At 58.5% G+C, this 18220-nt stretch overlaps 1 protein-coding gene across 1 annotated transcript in view; it reads left to right on the forward strand.

The window, feature by feature from the left end:
- The window catches only part of EPHA2 (EPH receptor A2), a 40987-nt gene extending 23448 nt beyond the window's left edge, over positions 1 to 17539 (forward strand). The window contains exons 5-17 of the mRNA XM_075906114.2: positions 571 to 903; positions 1317 to 1441; positions 2004 to 2163; positions 2553 to 2652; positions 3262 to 3317; positions 4062 to 4187; positions 4474 to 4656; positions 5148 to 5209; positions 7195 to 7404; positions 8162 to 8311; positions 9073 to 9266; positions 13493 to 13648; positions 16199 to 17539. Coding sequence (XP_075762229.2) covers positions 571 to 903; positions 1317 to 1441; positions 2004 to 2163; positions 2553 to 2652; positions 3262 to 3317; positions 4062 to 4187; positions 4474 to 4656; positions 5148 to 5209; positions 7195 to 7404; positions 8162 to 8311; positions 9073 to 9266; positions 13493 to 13648; positions 16199 to 16304 — 1961 coding nt within the window. The 3' untranslated portion in view covers positions 16305 to 17539. The remainder of the gene's footprint in view (positions 1 to 570; positions 904 to 1316; positions 1442 to 2003; positions 2164 to 2552; positions 2653 to 3261; positions 3318 to 4061; positions 4188 to 4473; positions 4657 to 5147; positions 5210 to 7194; positions 7405 to 8161; positions 8312 to 9072; positions 9267 to 13492; positions 13649 to 16198) is intronic.
- The last annotated feature ends 681 nt before the right edge of the window (positions 17540 to 18220 follow it).

The raw sequence follows: 18220 nt of genomic DNA on the forward strand, positions 1-18220 counted from the left end.
TTCATGCTTTCGGTGCAGGAGGGAAGTAAGTGCCTTTTCCCCCTCCCCAGTTCATAAGTGGGGAAACTGAGGCATCGAGCAGTTGAGGGGCTTGCCCGTTCTCATCCAGTGAGCCAGTGGCAGAGCTGGAATTGAACCCAGGAGCCCTGCCTCCCAGGCCCCAGGTCTCAGAGCTACACAGCCCCTCAGCTCTCTCCATAAATCCCCCTTCTCCTTCTGAGACCCCAGATCGGCAGGCTGAGTCTGAGGCAGCCCAGTCTAGACTCTTGCCACCTCCTGCATGCTGGGATGAACTCCGTCTCCTCACCCACCTTGGGAACACCCCCATGACCGGCAGTCCCGCCCCTCATCCCTAGGGAAAGGTCTGCACCTTTGAGGGTGGCACTTCCCATCGTGAGGTTGTTCAAGTAGTGAATCTATTGGCTGGGCCAGCAGTGAGGAGTGGATGGGGATGGGCCATGTCACTTGAGTCTCACTCCTCCAGGTCCAGAAGCTCCCAGCTCATCTTGCTCTGCCCCCAGAAGGAAAGAAATGCCCTTAACACCTTGACCTTTCTCCTCCCCCATCCAGGTCCCCCTTCTGCCCCCCGCAACGTCAAGGCCATTGGCTTGGGAGCCAAGGTGCAGCTGCGCTGGTCACCGCCCCATGACACGGGTGGTCGTAAGGACATCACCTACAGCATCACATGTGAGCAGTGCTGGCCGGAGTCAGGGGAGTGTCGGCCCTGTGACAGTAGCATCCGCTATTCAGACCAGCCCCAGGGGCTGACCAGGACGTCTCTGACCATCAGTGAACTGGAGCCACACGTTAACTACACCTTCACCGTAGAGGCTAGGAACGGCGTGTCCTCTTTCAGCCCCAGCCACAGCTATGGCACTGTGAGCATCAGTGTCAACCAGACAGGTGAAGCATGAACATATACAGAGCGGATGGGATTGTGTCGGTGTCCCTGCGGGGCCCTCCGGGGGCCTGGTTTCTATCCAGATGAGGGATGTGCACCAGTTCATATGGGAAAGCTGTTAATCTCCTGAATGGGTTTGGTGGGCAGGCAACAGAGAAAGGTTAGTTAGGGCAGGACACGAGGGGGCGGAGCAGCTGAAGTCACCTGTGACCTACAGAGGAGACCAGCCATGGATGAGCAAGGTAAAGTGGAAGATCTCATGTGTAGTTAGATGGGTGGACTGGCCACACCTGCATATTGGCAGCTCTGCCAGAGCCCTGGGGGCCACTGGGCTGGCATTCCTCCACCCCATGAATGAGGTGAGGGCTTCACACCTCCCAGCTCCCACTTGACTGTCGCCTTCTCCATTGACCAGAGCCTCCCCGGGTGACATCAGTGAATTTGGACAGCCAGACTGAAACCAGCCTGAGCATCTCCTGGACCGTCCAGCCCCGGCAGCAGAGCCGTGTTTGGAAGTATGAGGTCACCTACAGCAAGAAGGTTCGCTGTCCATCTGCTCTGCATGCTAGCCATGTCCGCTGTCTCTACCCAGCTGCTCCAATACCTGAGAATACAGGAGGGTGGGGCGGTGCTGGCTAGGTCTTGAGTTCTTCCTGTTCTCGCCTAAGCCCCTTGTTTATTTGGGGCCTGGGCTTAGAGAACAGGGAGGGAAAACAGTGGGGCTCATGGAGCCAGCTGGAAGGGGGGGGCCTGGCTCGAATGCACAAGTCACAGCATGAGTGAAGTTGTTGGAGTGCTCCAAGGAAGACTCACAGGGTGTGTCTAGACTGCATGTCTCTGTCGATGGAGCCATGTCGTCTAGACACACCCACAGGGACATCAGGTGGCTGGGGTGGTAGGTTGGAGGTGAAGCCAGATTGTCCTCGCTGGCTTGGCCTCAGCCTCTGATCCTTGAGCCAGGTGATCCTGTCACTGGTTTGCCCCCTCTCCTGCCTCCAGTTGCCAGCAGGGCCCCGTCTGCATACGCTGGGCTCTGGGGCGTTGGCTGGTCCTGCGGGGCTGCTCACCTTTGTGCTGGGGGATGTGTGCTTGCTTTCCAAAGATGGATGAGAACAGCTATTCGGTCCTGCGCTGTGAAGGGAACTCGGTCACCCTCCCCAAGCTCACACCGGGCACCAAGTACTTGGTGCGGGTCCAGGCCCTGACACAAGAAGGCCAGGGGGCCTACAGCATGGACTATGAATTTGAGACACGTGCTGAGGGTAAGTATGTGAGAGAGGGGCAGAGCCCCCCCTTATTCCCTCCATTTCCCAGCTGGGCACCAGGAGGGGAAGTGACTTGGCCCCGGCCACACAGCAAGTCAGTGGCAAAGTCTGGAACTAGAACTCAGATCTTTTGTTGCTGAATCCCCAGCTCTGATCTCTTGCCACAGTGCTCCCAGCCTTGCCTCTCCTTGTGCCCCCTGTTCAAAACTTCCTGGCCCTCAGGGCTGGCCAGAGCTCAGAATGGAGGGAACTGAGTGCGACAGGAACTGCGCACTCATTCTGCCCGGCCATGGCCCTTGGCGAAGCCTGGGCAGAGTCCGGCCATGCTGGAAATGTGTGGCGAGTTTCCCTGTGGTTTCCTTCACAGTGTTTCCTTCCTCCTTCAGGCTCCGATGGTATGAACACGGCAGCAGCAGTCGGGGGCTCTGTCACTGGGATCCTTTTGATCCTGGGCTTGGTAGCTGTGGGCCTCTACCTTCACCGAAGGTATTTGCTTTCCCTCCCCCTCCTTTGCCATTAGGGCATCCATAGCCCAGCAGCGGCTGCCTGTTGATTCCCCATGGGACCTCCCTCCCTCGCAGCCAGTGTACCCCGGGGTGAGGGCAGCATTGCAGGCAGCTAACATCTGTCTGCTGCCAACCCAGACCTCTGTTACGATGTGATTCTTCCCACTGCTGACCTGGCCCCAGCTGCTGAGAGAAATGGGCAGGGTTGGATCCAGCTTAAGCTGTGTGAGAGCAACCGAAATGAGCCTATTTCTCTGCTTGAGAGACTGGCCAGAGATCCTGGCAGGAGAGCCAGGATGTGCAACTGACCAGAGACAGAAGTGAAACCGATGAGTCTGTTCCCATTGGGCCCTCAGGTACTTACCCCAGCCAGAGTGTCACTGGGAGATTTACCTGAGGAAGGATGGAGTGCAGGACCCCCCAGGAGCTGGGCCTCCCTACTAGGTGGCAGGGCAGGTGGCTGGATTGATCTGGGCTCTGTATGTGTATGGGAAGGGGTGAACTTGTTCCTTCATGGGGGCTTCTGGTCATGTGATTCGGGAAGCAGTGGGGAGCCTCTGCAGGCTTCTAATTCTCCCTCTCGATGTAGGAGGAGGCGCTCTCGGGCCCGCCAGTCATCTGAGGATGTTTACTTCTCGAAGTCTGGTGAGTGAAAGAGTCCAGCAGGGGCGGCGTTGGACTCTGCTCTCTGGGACTCGCGTGGCTGGTGTCCCTCGGAGACGGGTGCAGCAGATCCCAGCTGTGTGCTCAGCTGGGACGGAGGGGTGGAGACAGGCTATCTAGGGGCAGGGACAGCTCTTCCCCCCAGGAGGCTGTAAGTAGACCCAGGGGCAGATATAGGGCAGGGCGAGCGGGGCGGCTGCCCCGGGCCCCGCGCATGCGCCGTGGCAAAGGGGGGCCCCACGAAATTGGGCTGCCCTGGGCCCCACAAAATGATCATCTGCTCCTGAGTAGACCCAGCTCAGGGATATGCCCATGCAGCAGATGGGCAGAATCAGACGCTACAAGCCCAGTCCCTCTGTCGCAGGCCTGCTGGGGTCCCCGGCCTGCTGCTGAAGAAAGGGTCCAATCATGGCCTCCAGGGCCACCTCCAGGGTGAGGCCCCGGAACTCTGGGCCTGCCACAGATCCCAGTGAGCAAAGGTCCCCACAGCATGACCCATAAATGTACATGCAGGCTCAAGGGAGACTGTCCCCCTCTGCCAGCGCGACAGCAGCAGCGTTCCTACCCACCCGCGGAGGGGAAACGGGTGCTGGGCTGAGGGCAGCGGGGCTTCAAACAGCCCTGAGCTGAAGTGTACTTTTGGGAAGATGAGCTCCCGCTGGGATCCTGAGCCCCAGCCTCATGCCTGCTTCCATGTGTCACCTCCTGCCCTCCCCTGCCCCACAGAGCAGCTGAAGCCCCTGAAGACGTACGTGGACCCTCACACCTATGAAGACCCCAACCAGGCAGTGCTGAAATTTACAACCGAGATTCACCCCTCGTGCATCAGCCGGCAGAAGGTGATTGGTGCAGGTAGGTCGCTCCCTCTTCTCGCTGTGAGTGGCTGGTGAAACTGGGCCCCACCTTCCTCAAGCAGCCTATGGTGGGGGTAGGTAGGACTTGCCTTCCTTAAGTAGCCTGGGGCTGGGTTGCAGCCTCTTAGTCGAGGGACTTGGCCTCGTGTTGCAGCCTATAGGTGGACGGATTTCCCTCCATAGAAGAGCAGATGGGCATTTCCTTTGCATCAGCCAGTGGTGGATGTGCCCACGTCTCCAGTAGCCTCAGGAGGGTCACGCTCTTCCTCCTTTGCCCCTGCCAGGCGAATTTGGGGAAGTTTACAAGGGGTCACTGAGGCATGGGAAGAAGGACGTCCCAGTGGCAATCAAGACTTTGAAGGTTGGCTACACGGAGAAGCAGCGCATCGACTTCCTGAGCGAGGCCAGTATCATGGGCCAGTTCTGCCACCACAACATCATCCGGCTGGAGGGCGTCGTCTCCAAGTGTAAGCGCTGCACCCCCCAGTAACTCCTTCTCAGCCAGGGGACCCTGCGGGACAGCCCAGGGCTGGACAAACGGCCAGGCTGTGCTGGGGCAACTCCGGGAAAGTTGCAGCTCTTAAACTCAGCTGGAAATATCCCATCAGCCCTCGCTGCAGAACTCTGCCCAGGATTAGACTTGCTGAGAGGTGCCCAGATCGTCGGGCTGCACCCAAACGGCTTCTTGAAGCTGAATGCAGCAGGTTGGCAGGGACTGGCAATCAAGCCAGGCTGCAAGAGGCTCTCTCCCAAGCATGTTCCCTGACAAGTGCCCATCCGTGCAGATGATGCCCCCAGTCAGTGGAACTTTGAAAAATCAGGAGAATTGCCTTCTCGGCCTGTTCTGAGAGGCGGTGGCCCAGGCCCCTTTCCTGTGCTGTGCGCGTATGCCCGAGGGTGCTGATGTCTGGGCAAGGAAGCTCTCCCGGGACTTCCTATGATCCGGTTCTCTTTTCAGACAAACCTTTCATGATCATCACTGAGTACATGGAGAATGGAGCCCTGGACAAGTTCCTGCGGGTAGGTGTGCTTCCTTGCTTGTGAGCCGAGAGCTAGGGATGTAAGAGTGCCGTCGATTAACTGATGAGCAACAGCTTCTAGATTAATGCTATAGACTACATGCATCCCCCCCCCCCCCTCTCCAAAGTAAAACTTTAGCAGGCTGGCCAGCACCCCAGCTCAGTTCTGACACGCGCTGGTTCTGGGAGCTCAGCCCCACCCCCGTGGACGGGCTGCTACTAACCCACGCTACTGCCTCTGTATCAGAGGCAACTGCGGGGGGCGACAGGCAGCCGGTCCAAGAGGGAAGCTGGGCTTTAAACTGGCTCTTCTCATGGACCAGCTCCCTCCTGCCACCACATGCTGCTGCCTCTGATACAGAGGCAGCAATGCAGGGTGACGGGGGGCTCATCGGGAGTGGGACCGGAGTGCACTGGCTGCTGGCCCCACCCCCAGGGACTATAGAATAGTCGAGTAACTGATAAGAATTCATGAGGTTAATCGACTATTCAATTAACCGATATTTAACATCCGTACCGAGAGCATGATTCAGTCCTAGCCAGATCCATCTGCTTGAAAGGGACAATGTCAAGAACTGCAGGCCACACCTCAGATCTAGGTTGTGTCCAATAATAAGGAAAGGAATGACTGAGCTTTTTCAAGTCTCAGAGTGGTGGCTGTGTTAGTCTATAACATTAAAAACATTGAGTAGTCCTGTGGCGCCTTAGGGTATGTCTAGACTACATGACTCCGTCGACTGAGCCATGTAGATGAGATTTCTAGACATAGAGAAATGAAGCTGCGATTTAAATAATCGCCGCTTCATTTACATCAAAATGGCTGCCGCGCTGTGCCGATAGCTGTTTGGCAGCACCGCGCGGTAGTCTGGACACTCCGCAGTCAACAAGACAAGCCCTTGTCAACCACCCCAGTAAACCTCATCCCTGTTATGCCTCGTGGACAGTTGACGAAGCCATGTAGTCTAGATATACCCCTTGAGACTAACAAAAAAAATATATAAAATCTCATGGGCAAAACCCACTTCCTCAGAAGAACTGTACTATGTGTATATTTTGTTAGTCTCTAAGGTGCCACAGGACTACTCATTGTTTTTCAAGTAGAATAGTGATAGAAATGTAGCCGTGTTAGTCTGGTGTAGCTGAAGCAAAATGCAGGACTATGTAGCACTTTAAAGACTAACCATCTTGTTAGTCTTTAAAGTGCTACATAGTCCTGCATTTTGTTTTTCAAGCTCTTTCAGTTCTGCTGTGGTTGTAAACTTGTGTAGGGATGAGAGTTTATGAAACTTTGCCCTCACCCTTTGCATCCCTGGCATCTCCACCCTGGACTAATGCATCCCAGCTGGGAAGTGAATCCGACAATTCTGACCAACCTAAATCCACGTCTGGAGCTGGGCAAAATGCAAAATAACGGAGCAGCACCAGTGAGGCAAAGTCCATGGGGGTGTCAGAATGCTCCTGACCTGAATCATGGGAGTTGGAATCCAAGGAAGGGAATTGGCTGTTTAAGAGACAGATTTTTTTTTTTTTTTTTTTTTTTTTTTTTAACCACAACTTAATAAGAAAAAGAGCCGGACTGTCTAACCCAGTGTCCTTCAATATTGTTTGCCCAGCAACCCACAACCCAGCATATCCCACAATCCTTTGCAGGTGCAATGAGAGGACAGTCAAGCCTAGACTTGCATGCAATGTCCTGTATGGGAGTCAAGCCCGTAATTCCTAGGCTCTGCCTGGGCTTGAAAGATCTCCCAGCCCTCGATTTGTGCCAGTGGCCGTGGCCTTGACGCCCTCTCCCTGCCCCATTGCTGTGGTGTGTGGATGGACAGCCACTCTCTAAGCCAGCGGTGGCTGCATTCCAGGTGCATGGCATGGTCTGGGCTCCTTGAGCCCTGTAAATGGGCGATGGTAACAGGAGCACCGAGCGTGCAGGGAGGTCGCAAGGACCACGCACTTACCATCCCGTGCACATCTCTTCTCACCACACAGGAGAAGGACGGTGAGTTCTGTGTGATCCAGCTGGCGGGCATGCTGCGGGGCATCGCGGCGGGAATGAAGTACCTGGCCGACATGAACTACGTGCACCGGGACCTGGCCGCCCGCAACATCCTCGTCAACAGCCAGTTGGTCTGCAAGGTGTCCGACTTCGGCCTGTCCCGTGTGCTGGAGGACGACCCCGAGGCCACGTACACTACCAGTGTAAGCACTGCTGGGCTGGCCTGCCCTGCTCCCCCAGGGTGTCTTCTGTGGTGGGGAGACTGCATCCCCCTGCTACTTACAAGCCCCACCCTCTCTGTCAAGGCCTCTCCATCCCAATTTGTGGCCCTTCTTGCTAGGCCAAGCTTTGGCCCCACCCAGGCAGCTCCCCAGACCAGAGCTCTCCCATCCATAAGAGGCTTCAGGGCAGACGCCCTAGCCCCATGCTTGAGGGGAACCCATGGGGCTCAGGGTGGCCTGGGGAACTACCAGCGGCAGCAGGTTCTGGGCCTGTCCCCAAACTCACCAGCCGTGGGGGCCATGGACAACAGAGTGACCCAGCCCTGGCCACCTGCTTGCTTCACCGTGGTGGTGAAAAACCAAGCGCCCCAGCCCCAGCCGCTCTGCTGCGGCAAGCGACATGGATGGGAGCCACGCTCGGGAGTGTAGCAGGCTGAAGCCAGGTCACGCTGCTTCCCACCACCGTGGTGAGTGCAGGGCGGGGGGCACTCTGGCTGTTAACACCAGGGCCCCCAATAGCCCCCTGGGCTGGGGGTACAATGAGATCAGAGCAGGGCCGGGGAGGAGGGAGGTTTATTGGTTCCAGTTAACTGGTAGGAGCTGGAGCAGTCCATGGCAGACCCGACCCAGCCCCACCACTGGCTGGCCAGAGAACGCCTGGCCCTGACCCCTGCCAGCCAGCTGGAGCAGCCTTCTCCATGCTGCACAGCCAGCAAGGCCAACTGCGTGATTCTTGCAGGGTGGCAAGATCCCCATCCGCTGGACGGCCCCAGAAGCCATCTCCTACCGGAAGTTCACCTCGGCCAGCGATGTGTGGAGCTACGGCATCGTCATGTGGGAAGTGATGTCCTATGGCGAGCGGCCCTACTGGGAGCTCTCCAATCACGAGGTGAGCGCTGCTGGCCGGGCACGGGGTGTGGGGCCCAGCTGGCCTGACGGCAGCCTGCCGAGCTCCCCGGGAATGGCAGCTGTGCCCATGCACACTGCCTGAGTGCTGATAGGGCAACGGGCTGGGTGCTGAAGGGACCTGGTGGGAGGTTAAAAAGCCTGCGTGTCTCTGCAGCCAGCCATCAGCCTTTCCGAGGGGCCTGGACATGGCTGGAGGCACAGGGAGGGGCCCAGGACAGGACTCCAGCCTGGCGTGGTTGTGAAACGCTGTCCTGACCGATGGCCCTTTGAAGCCCATGTGAAAGTCACCGGGGGCCCAGAGTTCGAGGGACAGGGGTCTCCAGGACAGAGCCCACCTCCGTGGCCTGCAGTCAGTTGGGCTGTGAGCACGAAGCTCCTTGTTTGGCCAGGGACGCTTGCGCTGTTGTGAGCCTGGTACGCTGTAGTACCGCCACCTTGGGCATCAGGAATGGGTGCAATGAACATGGCCTTCCTGGGAGCCCTCCCCGTGGCAGGGTGAGACCCCCTTATGGAGCAGAGCTCTGGCTGTACCATCACAGCCAGGGTGACTAGTCCAGGCCCAGCCCTGATGTGGTCGGACCAAGCTGGCCGTTCCCAAAGCAGGAGACAAGGAGATGTTCCCACTTCACGGGGGACTTTATGGGTGAGCCAAGGGTGGGCTCCAGGCAGCGGCTGTGCGTGGGAGCGGTGCCTCTGATCTGCCGGCCATGTCCCTCACTTCTCTGCACCTTCCCTTGGCAGGTCATGAAAGCTATTAACGAAGGCTTCCGGCTGCCTGCTCCCATGGAGTGCCCCTCTGCCATCTACCAGCTGATGATGCAATGCTGGCAGCAGGAGAGAAGCCGCCGGCCCAAGTTCAACGACATCGTTAGCATCCTCGACAAGCTCATCCGGGCCCCCGAGTCACTCAAGACGCTGGCTGACTTCGACCCCCGGTAGGCAGCTGGCTGCCAGAGCCCCCCACAGGGCCTGGGCCTGGTTCAGCCAGGGATTCCTCTGGTCACAAACCAGTGCCGCAGATGCAGCCAGCCTGATCGCAGGGGCTCGAGCAGGGCTGGGTCCCAGAGGAGGCAGAGCAGCTACAAGCCCCGCTGGCTAAAGGAGATGGTGTCTTCACACAGCCCTGACCAGAAGGGGTGACCCCGCAGCCAGAGCTGGGCTCAGGGTGCCAGTGTCCCAGGGCACTTGTTTGCCTGGCTGTGACGGCGCGTTGGGGGTTCCCGCCCTGGGGACATGGGTGCTCCCCTTGACTCGGGCCGGCCGTGGCGAGGCCCCACATGAATTGGCTTCCCTCTGTCCACTCGCCGCCCCGCTCCAGGGCGACTGGCGCAGGCCTGTCCTCGGGGGTCACACCCACCCTTCCGCTGGCCTTGATCTCTGGCCAGGGTCTCTCGGGCTGGGGCCATGAGCCCAGTGAGCCTTCTCTGGACAGCCAGGGCGGCTTCCACCCCCGATGCTCCATCCAGGGAGGTCTTCCCCTCCCATAACTCTCTCAGCAAGCCCAGAGGGTCTATCTGGGGTAGAGACCCCCAAGCCGCTTTCCTCCTGTCTTGGGCCTTCCCGCCCCTCTGGCAGGAGTCACAGGACCGGCAGTACCGCTGCACGGCTGTAAAGATTCCCGGCCAATAGAAGTGCTGGAGCAGCCTCAGCCGGGTGCTCCGGATCCCCCGGTGGCCCCCAACGGGGGAATCGTGGGCCAAATACAGCAGCTTGAGGCGATACTTTCGGGGGACGACCAGCTGCCGCTCTACCCTCCATGCCCTCACCTTCCTGGGGGGGAGCCACTCACGGAACAGGAGCCCACGCTCCCGCAGGAATCTCTCCTGGCCACCTCTCCCCCGGGGCTGAGCTGCACGGAGGCCAGCCTGGTCCCTCAGCCTCTGCAAGGAGGGGTCTGCCTGCACCTCAGCCTGGAATTCAGCTGCTGAGGCAGGGATCGGGACCTGTCCCCCACCTCTGCCTAGGTCCGGAGTCCCAGCCTGGCTGGACCCCGTGTCCACTGGGATGGGACCCTGAGGACGCTGCCAGGAGTCCTTCCCTGGACCCACGTTGTCAGCCCCCCGCTGGCTCTGGCTCCGGGTAGTGACTAGAGCCCGCTGGGATTCATGGGGCCACTCCTCTAGGTCGTTCCCCATCAGCACCTCGGTGGGCAAGTGCGGGTGCACCCCCACTTCCTTGAGGCCCTCCTTGGCCCCCCATTTCAGATGCACCCTGGCTACAGGCACCTTAAACGGGGACCCATCTATGCCCTTCAGGGTCAGCTGCGCGTGGGGTAGTATCCGCTTTGGGGCCACTATGTCGGATCGGGCCAGAGTCACCTCCGCCCCCGTGTCCCAGAAGCCCGTCACCTTCCTACCATCCACCTCCAGGGGTATGAGGCACTCGCTCCGCAGGGGCCGTCCTGCCCCCACCCGGTACACGGAGAAATCCGCCTCCTGAGAATCAGACCTCCCAGGGGAGGTGCACTGAGCATCCTTCCCCTCTCTCTGAGCTGAGGTTTGCCTGCCAGCCCCTGCCTCTGGGGCAGCCTGCCCTTCCTCCCGCCCCAGCCAGTTAACCCTGGAAAGTCCCCGGTCCTGGGACCTGGTGCACTGAGCCCTCTTGTGGCCTTTTTGCCCACAGCGATGGCAAGTTAGGCTTTGGGCTGTCTCTGTCCAGGCCCTGGCTGGTTGTCTGGGGCGCAGACGACCTGTTCCTTGGGCTCGCCCCGTAGTTGACTCCCTCCGTCGCTCAGCCGAGATCCGGTCTCTGCGCGGTTCCCTCTCTCTCCGGGACTCCCGTTCACACCCGGACCGGCTCTCCGTGAACTCATCCGCCAGTCTCCCAGCCTCCTGGGGGTTCTCTGGTCTCCGGTCCTTGAGCCACAGCCTCAGTTTGGGTGGGCACGCTGCATAGAACTGCTCCATCATGACCAGCTTGAGCAGCTCCTCTGCAGTCTGGGCTCCGACTCCAGACACCCACTTGCGGCAGTATTGCGCCAGGCGGGAGACCAGATCCACATAGGTCTCCCGTGGCCCTTTCTGTACCCCCCGGAACTTCTTCCTGTACATCTCGGGGGTCAGCCCGAACTTGTGCAGCAGGGCCTCCTTGACTCGGTTGTAATCCCCGGGCTGTAGGTCCTCCAGCTGACTGAGCACTCCGGCCGCCTCCTGGCTCAGTGCGGGGATGAGCTCCTGCAGCCAGTCAGCTGGGGGAACCCGTTGCAGTCCACAGGCCCTCTCAAAGGCACTGAGGAACCCGTCTATGTCACCCATGTCCTTCAATTGGGCCACCACGGGCCTCTCCAAGCGTCTGGCAGTCCTGGGACCCTGGGGCCCATCCGCACTTGGCGCAGCCGGTGCCCCGCCGGTTCTCCGCTCTGCCATGGCCAGCTCATGCTGCCGCTGCCTCTCTCGATCTTGGCGATCCCTTTCTCGGTCCTGGCGGTCCCTCTCTCGGTCCTCTACTTCCAATTCCTTGATCCGCAGCTGGATCTCCAGCCGCCGCAGCTCTGCTTGGCTGGCCCCTGCCCTAGATGGGCTGCAGCTTGCAGGCCTCCTGGGGGAAGCTGTCTCATCTCTCCTGTGGGTTCCAGCGCTCCTCCCCCTCTCTGAGCCTGACACACTCTCAGGGGGGGTCTGGCTGCTTCCCCTGGGGACAAGATCCTGGCCCTGTGGCTGGTCGTTCTCTTCTAGCTGAGCAATCAGCTGGGCCTTGGTTGCTTTCTGCACAGGCAAGCCCCTCTCTCTGCACAGCCCCACCAGCTCTGCCTTCAAGAGTTGGGCGTAGGCCATCTGCCCGCTGGGCCCCTCGGTGCAGACTCACCAGTCTAGTGCTGCAGCGCCCCACGATTCCCAGGAACCGCTTCGCTCTGTCTCCAGCACGCCTGGCTCCAGGGCTCTTGCTTCTACTGCGCCTTGTCGCTTGCCGCTGGAAGCTCCATCCACGGGGTGCAGTGCATCCCACTTCTGACACCAGTGTGACGGCGCGTTGGGGGTTCCCCGTCTCCTGCACCCCGAAATGGCACAAACAGACTGTACCAGCCAGTGGAATTGAGGGTGGTTTATTGCTCCTCCAGCACAGCGCAGCACAGATGTAATCTGGTTACAGGAACTGGGCTAGGATGCCTCAGGCCCCCTTGAGATGGGGGAGACTGGGCCCCTAAACTCCAGCCCCTTCCCCTAGGCTCTCCTCCATGCCCTCCGACAGCCAGCAACCAACTCACTCACTTCCAGCCCTGCCCCCCAGCCAAGGCAGCATTCCACCTTCCTTTGTTCCTCTCCATGGGGGGTGTCTGGCCACTGGTTTGCATAGTGACTCATCCTGTTTTGCTGGGTCGTGGTACCCACGGCAGCCAGTGGGGGTTCCCCCAGAGCCAGCAGCATAGAAACCAGCCAGGTACCCCCACTACGTCACACTGGCAAAAAGCTGTTGCAGGGGGAGCCTGAGCTCCTGGGGGCTGGGGATGTGCCGGTGGGGTGACTGGGCTGGGCTGTGCCAGGGGCAGGACTCCGATCAAGCACAGGGCATGCAGGGCTGTACTCATCCCTAGAGTCAGTGGGGCCGGAGACCCCGTAACGGTCCCCTGTAACCAAGCTCTTGTGATGCTTGGTCCTAAGCTGGCTCTGTAGGCCTGGACCACCTGGCGGTCTCCCAAGCAGATGGGCACAGTGAGTCTCCCCCAGATAACAATGAGGGATAGTGCAAAAGCATTTAGGGGGGCAATTAACCCTCCCAACTGCCATGCCCCAGGGAGCAGGGGTTGTTAGCCACAGCTCCCGCAGACAGACAGGGAAACTGAGGCACCGCTCAAGCTCTTTATCCAAGGTCTCCCAGCAAGCTGGTAGATTAGAAAGTCAGGGATCCTGTCTCCTGGCCCTGTGTTCAGCTGATTAGGGCATGCCGTCCGCTCTCCAGCCCTGACTCGTATGTCTAGCTCAGCGCCCCTCCCGTGGAGGTGAAAGGAAGAGAGATGGAAACATGTCTCCCTAGTGGAGGGGAGGTGTGGGTCTCCCTGCACAGGGTATGTGCTGGGAGAGGAGTGTGCTTGAGCTCAGCCCATCTCCTTGCGGCTGTTACCCATGTGGCTCATAGAGGAGGAAGTGGCTTCTGGCATTCCCCCTTGGTTGAACTGTCCTGGGGGATCTGGGACGCTAACATCTGGGGCTTTGTGTCCTGGCAGGGTGTCTATCCGCCTGCCCAGCACCAGCGGCTCAGAGGGCCTCCCCTTCAGGACTGTGTCCGAGTGGCTGGAGTCCATCAAGATGAACCAGTACACGGAGAACTTCCTGTCATGCGGCTACAACGCCATTGAGAAGGTGGTGCAGATGAGCAACGAGTAAGTCCTGCGCTCCCATCTCCCCGCTGCCTTTGCCTCCCGTCTGCCCGCTCACTGGCAGGCCTTGCCTCAGCGTTTCCAGGGCAGGGCTGTGGGCTGATCCCCACAGGCCAGTGCTCCCTGGCTCCCCACATGTACCCCTTCCCAGAGTGCCTGCTTAGTGGCATTCCCACACAGGTCAGACAAGAGGGCACCTCCTGCGAGCTGGATTGTCTCTGCCTGCGCCACTCGGAAAGGAGCCAAATCCCCCCCTGATCTTTGCTAAGGACTGGCTGCTGAGGGCCAGTCACACCAATGCCTGGAGCCTAGGAGGGGGTGGGAGCTCTTATGCAGGGCCACACTGGCCACCGGAGTCCCCCCTTGGACTGGGTACCTAGGGCCACCAGGCCGAGGCCCTCTGAGCTGTTCGTCTGATCTCTGGAGCGAAGCTGTCCCTTCCTCCTGCCAGTGTCATTCCCCCACTTGGCACCATCTGGCATCCCTCGCTCCCACAGGATGCTGTCAGCTGGGCCTCCTCAGAGGCCAATTGCCCCCAGGGACTTTGTCTTTTTCCAGTGCTCCCAGCTCTGACTGGCCCTGGAAGAAGGATCCGAGCCCAAAGCTTCCATGTGGCATTGCACTGTGCTAATTACTGCCCCTCCCCTCTCTGCATGGCCGCTGTCCCTGCTGGTCCAGGTGCGGGCGCTAGGCGCCAGGGCACGGCAGGGAGCGTGAGACCCTTCGGGGGTTCTCTTTCTTAGGAGTTGGTGGTTTCAGCTCAGTTTTGCCCCCTACCTTCCCTGCTCCCCATAGCCTGGCCTGAATTCCCACAGCCCAAGGGCTGGGTTCCCAGCAGAACCACGGGAAGCTATGCCTTTCTCTGTGCTAGGACCCTGCTCAGAGTCACCCCGAAGGGAGCAGCCCTGTGCCTGCCTTCAAATCCTCATTCCCAGGAAATAGCAAGTCCCCAAGCTGCCTGGGTTAAATATAGCCTGTGTAAACAGCAGGGCTGGCTGGCCACTGGACAGGCTGGGAACCCAGGGGAGCACCCAGGGAGAGCTACAGAACATCATGTTCCCTATGCAAAGCTGGCTCAGTCCAGCCTGAGAGAATCCTCTTCTGCTACCCAGCCTGGGCAGTCTTTGCCAGGCATCCGGCTGCCGAGGGCCTCATCCCAGCACCTAGAGCCTGGGAGGGGGTGAGAGCCTCCAGAGTCCCTCTTTGGACTGGGTACGTAGAGCCCAGGCTGAGGCCCTCTGAGCTGCTTGTCTAATCTCCAGGGCTGCCTGCTCTAAATGCAGAGGAGGCAGTGTGGTCAAGTGGCTAGCGCACTGATGTGGCACACAAGACCTAGGCTCTAGTCCCAGTTCTGCCAGTAGCCTGCTGGACAAGTCAGTTCAGGACAAGAGCCGACCCTGATGCCGGAACCCTCTCTGTGTTCTTAGGCTGCCAACCATGCTGGGTGGACTTGGCCCATCTTCAGGACCTGGCTGATTGATGGGTTGTCCTTCAGTGTCTCCAGGGAGGCAGCATTGCCTAGTGGCTAGAGCACAGGGCAAGAGTTAGGGGGATTGGATATGCCAGGAGGCACCGCCATGCCTGTGCTGGGTTCCCCAGTGAGGACTCAATGCCCTCTGGGGAGGGTCTCCAAACATGCTGTGGAGCAGAACAAGATGCATTTCCTTTGTTACGTAACCTGGGGAGCTGTGTGGAGCTGCCTGTTTTCTCCACTGGCCCTGGCCTAGCCCACAATGATGTCTCAAGAGGTCCTGTCAGAGCATGCACCCTGCAATTAATTGGCATTACGGGATGGGGAAACAAGGGAGAGGCTCATTAACAGAGAGGCTGCTCTGCCCTCCCTGTGCTGTTCAAGCGCTGGGGCTGCCAAAAGGAAGCAGTGTCATGAGAGGGCACGAGAGAGATTCTTTCAGCTGGGAACACGGAGCTTCTCCCGGAACCTGCTGGCGTCTGGGAATCTTCCCCTTGACTTCAGGTTGGGGCATCGGCCACTGGCTCCAGGGAAGGATTCGGGCTGGGTTGGGGGGAAGTAGCCAAGAGGATGGGGAAGAAGAGCAGGGGGAGGTCATGTGGAGACAGTAGAGAGGCCGTTCCTCAGTGGTGATCACAAGGGGCGGGGTTGTCTCCTTGGTCCTGAGGCCAACTCAGCACCATCTGTTGTGTAGTTTAGGGCAGCCTCAAGGCTGCTCTCAGCTTTGCCCACTGCCTGTGACCTTGCGAGGCTGCTGCACCAGACTGGGAGGCACTCCAGCCACGCCCCCTTTTCCCTGGCCACGCCCCCTTTTCCCTGGCCACGCCCCCTTTTCCCTGGCCATGCCCCACACATGGGCTGCCAGGTCAGCTTTCATGGCTGTTTGGTAAATGAGCCCTCCCCTTTCCCTCTTTCCCCCCCCTCCCCCCGAGAATACCAGTTGATCACCTTGTGGAGATCAGTTCAAACCAGCTTGTACTGGAAGGCCTTGGCGTTACGCCTGCTTCTGGCATCCGCACGTGGTGGTAGCGCCTGGGCCCTTCTGGCCTGCTGACATTGCCCTTTGCCTTTTTGCTTCCCAGCGACATTAAGAGAATCGGGGTGCGCTTGCCGGGTCACCAGAAACGCATCGCCTACAGCCTGCTGGGGCTGAAGGAGCAGGTGAGCACCGTTGGCATCCCCATCTGAGCTGGCGCTGGCCCGGAGCCGACCTCGCCCCCTGCGTGGAGACGGAATCGCGGCAGGAGAGAGAGGGACACTCGGTGGCCGTGCAAACCGGGAGATACTTGAAGTGGAGAATTGAAGTGCGCTTTGCATTGCCCCCTTGCCGTGAGCCGCTGAGGACACTGGCCAGCAGCCCCGGGCAGACTGAATGGCAGTGCCCAGAGCGGAGTCGGCCAGTCGCTCCTGCCACCCTGTACCCACCATTACACCTCCAGGGCATGCGCTGTATTTATTGCTGCAATTATTATGATTATTCTTGCATGCCTGGAAACTGCAGCTGCTGCTGTGCAGTGTTAACTGACTCCAGGAAGAGGTGCTAGACCACAGCCCCTTTTGGGGAAACCCCTGGTTCTCTTTGGCCAGGGCACCAGCCGCCACCCTTGGAAAGTGCCCCCCAGCACTCCAGCTGCGCAGCCTCACACCTGGCAGGTTCCTAGCTGGGCCGAGCAAATGCCTTCCTCCACCTGCTGCCTGGCCAAAGCACAGGGAACTCTGTGTGCTAGTTCATTCCCTCCTCCGCTGACCCTCTCCTGACTGACAGGAGTGTGTGGATTTTCCCGAATGGCCTCCGTTCCTTTCCAAGCCCCCTTCGAGGCAGAGGCTGGGCTGAGACTGCTGTGACAAAGCGACATTGATTCTTCCTTTGCTCTTTATAAGAGGATGAAGATTTATGGTAAATAAAATGACGCCATTTAAGCTTCTAAACAACCGAGCTTCCAGCTGTGGGGCAGAGACGCTGCTCCAGGACGGGTGTTCGCTTTTTAACCAACTGGCTGAATCAGGGACCTTTCTCTAAGTTGTTTTTGCTTCGATTGGTGCCGCGAGAAACGGGCAGATGCCAGTGCCTTAAATGTGACATTCCCCTGGTAGCGAGTGAAGTGGCTTTGCAGATAATGGTTGAGAGCTGTGCCTCAAGGTCATGGAATCGTTTTCCTCTATTTATTCTTCCACTCCACTCCCCACCCTCTGCTCCTTTGCGTCTCACAAGACGCCCTTTGCTAGTCTGTCAGTGTTGAACTTTTTTTAATGTAATTTATTATATTTTTTTATATTTATTGATGGAAATCAAAGGCCTTTTGTGTTTTCTCAAAATTGCTGTTCAGATTAAAACCGCGGCCCGTCCAACGGAATTAAGTTTACTCGTGGTTTCCAGGAAAATTTGTTCTGTGATTTAAATAAAATGTGTGGGTTTTTTTTTTTTTTAAACAACTTTCCACTGAGCCTGCACTCTTGCGTGGAGCAGGGGACAAGCGGGTCTACTTTCTTGGTTGCATACCATTAGGAGAATTGATTCAGCCATACATAATGACCCATTGCTTGGGGCATCAGCTGGGACTGACCATGTAGTTCTAGTTTCACTGTGCCTTCAGTGGGACTTTTGTATTTGCTGATGTCAAGCCCGTGAGCTGAGGGAGCTTTCCAAACAGTAGCTCTGATCCAGAAGCAGGGAATAGGTAGACGGAGAGAAACTGGGCTTAGGGGAACTATGGGGAGGCACTGGAAGACACGAGATGTTCAAATGGAGCTAGCCTGTGTCCACATTAGAGCTGAGGAGTTGTACTCATTCCGATTTTGCTCTACGTGCCACTGTGGCAGGCCACTTTCAATTAACAGCAGCATCACACTTGGGCCACCAGGTCTGACTCTGGTGACGCTGCCAGGCAGACAAGCTGCCCTGCCCTTGGTAAATCTCTCCCGGGGTTCTTTGGGCATTAGAACCCAAGGCAGCAGCAGCAGGCGGGAGACACGGCTGCCCTCTCTGGAAAGAAGAATGGGGGGTACACGCCACAGGCTTTGGGCCTGTTGACACCCAAAAGCTATATCACTTGAAGTGAATATAATGTAATGGACGTAAGGATTGGATCCCACAGGTGTGCAAT

The sequence above is a fragment of the Pelodiscus sinensis genome, chromosome 24 (genome assembly GCF_052426305.1).
Source record: "Pelodiscus sinensis isolate ZL-2025 chromosome 24, ASM5242630v1, whole genome shotgun sequence".
Lineage (NCBI taxonomy): Eukaryota > Metazoa > Chordata > Testudines > Trionychidae > Pelodiscus > Pelodiscus sinensis.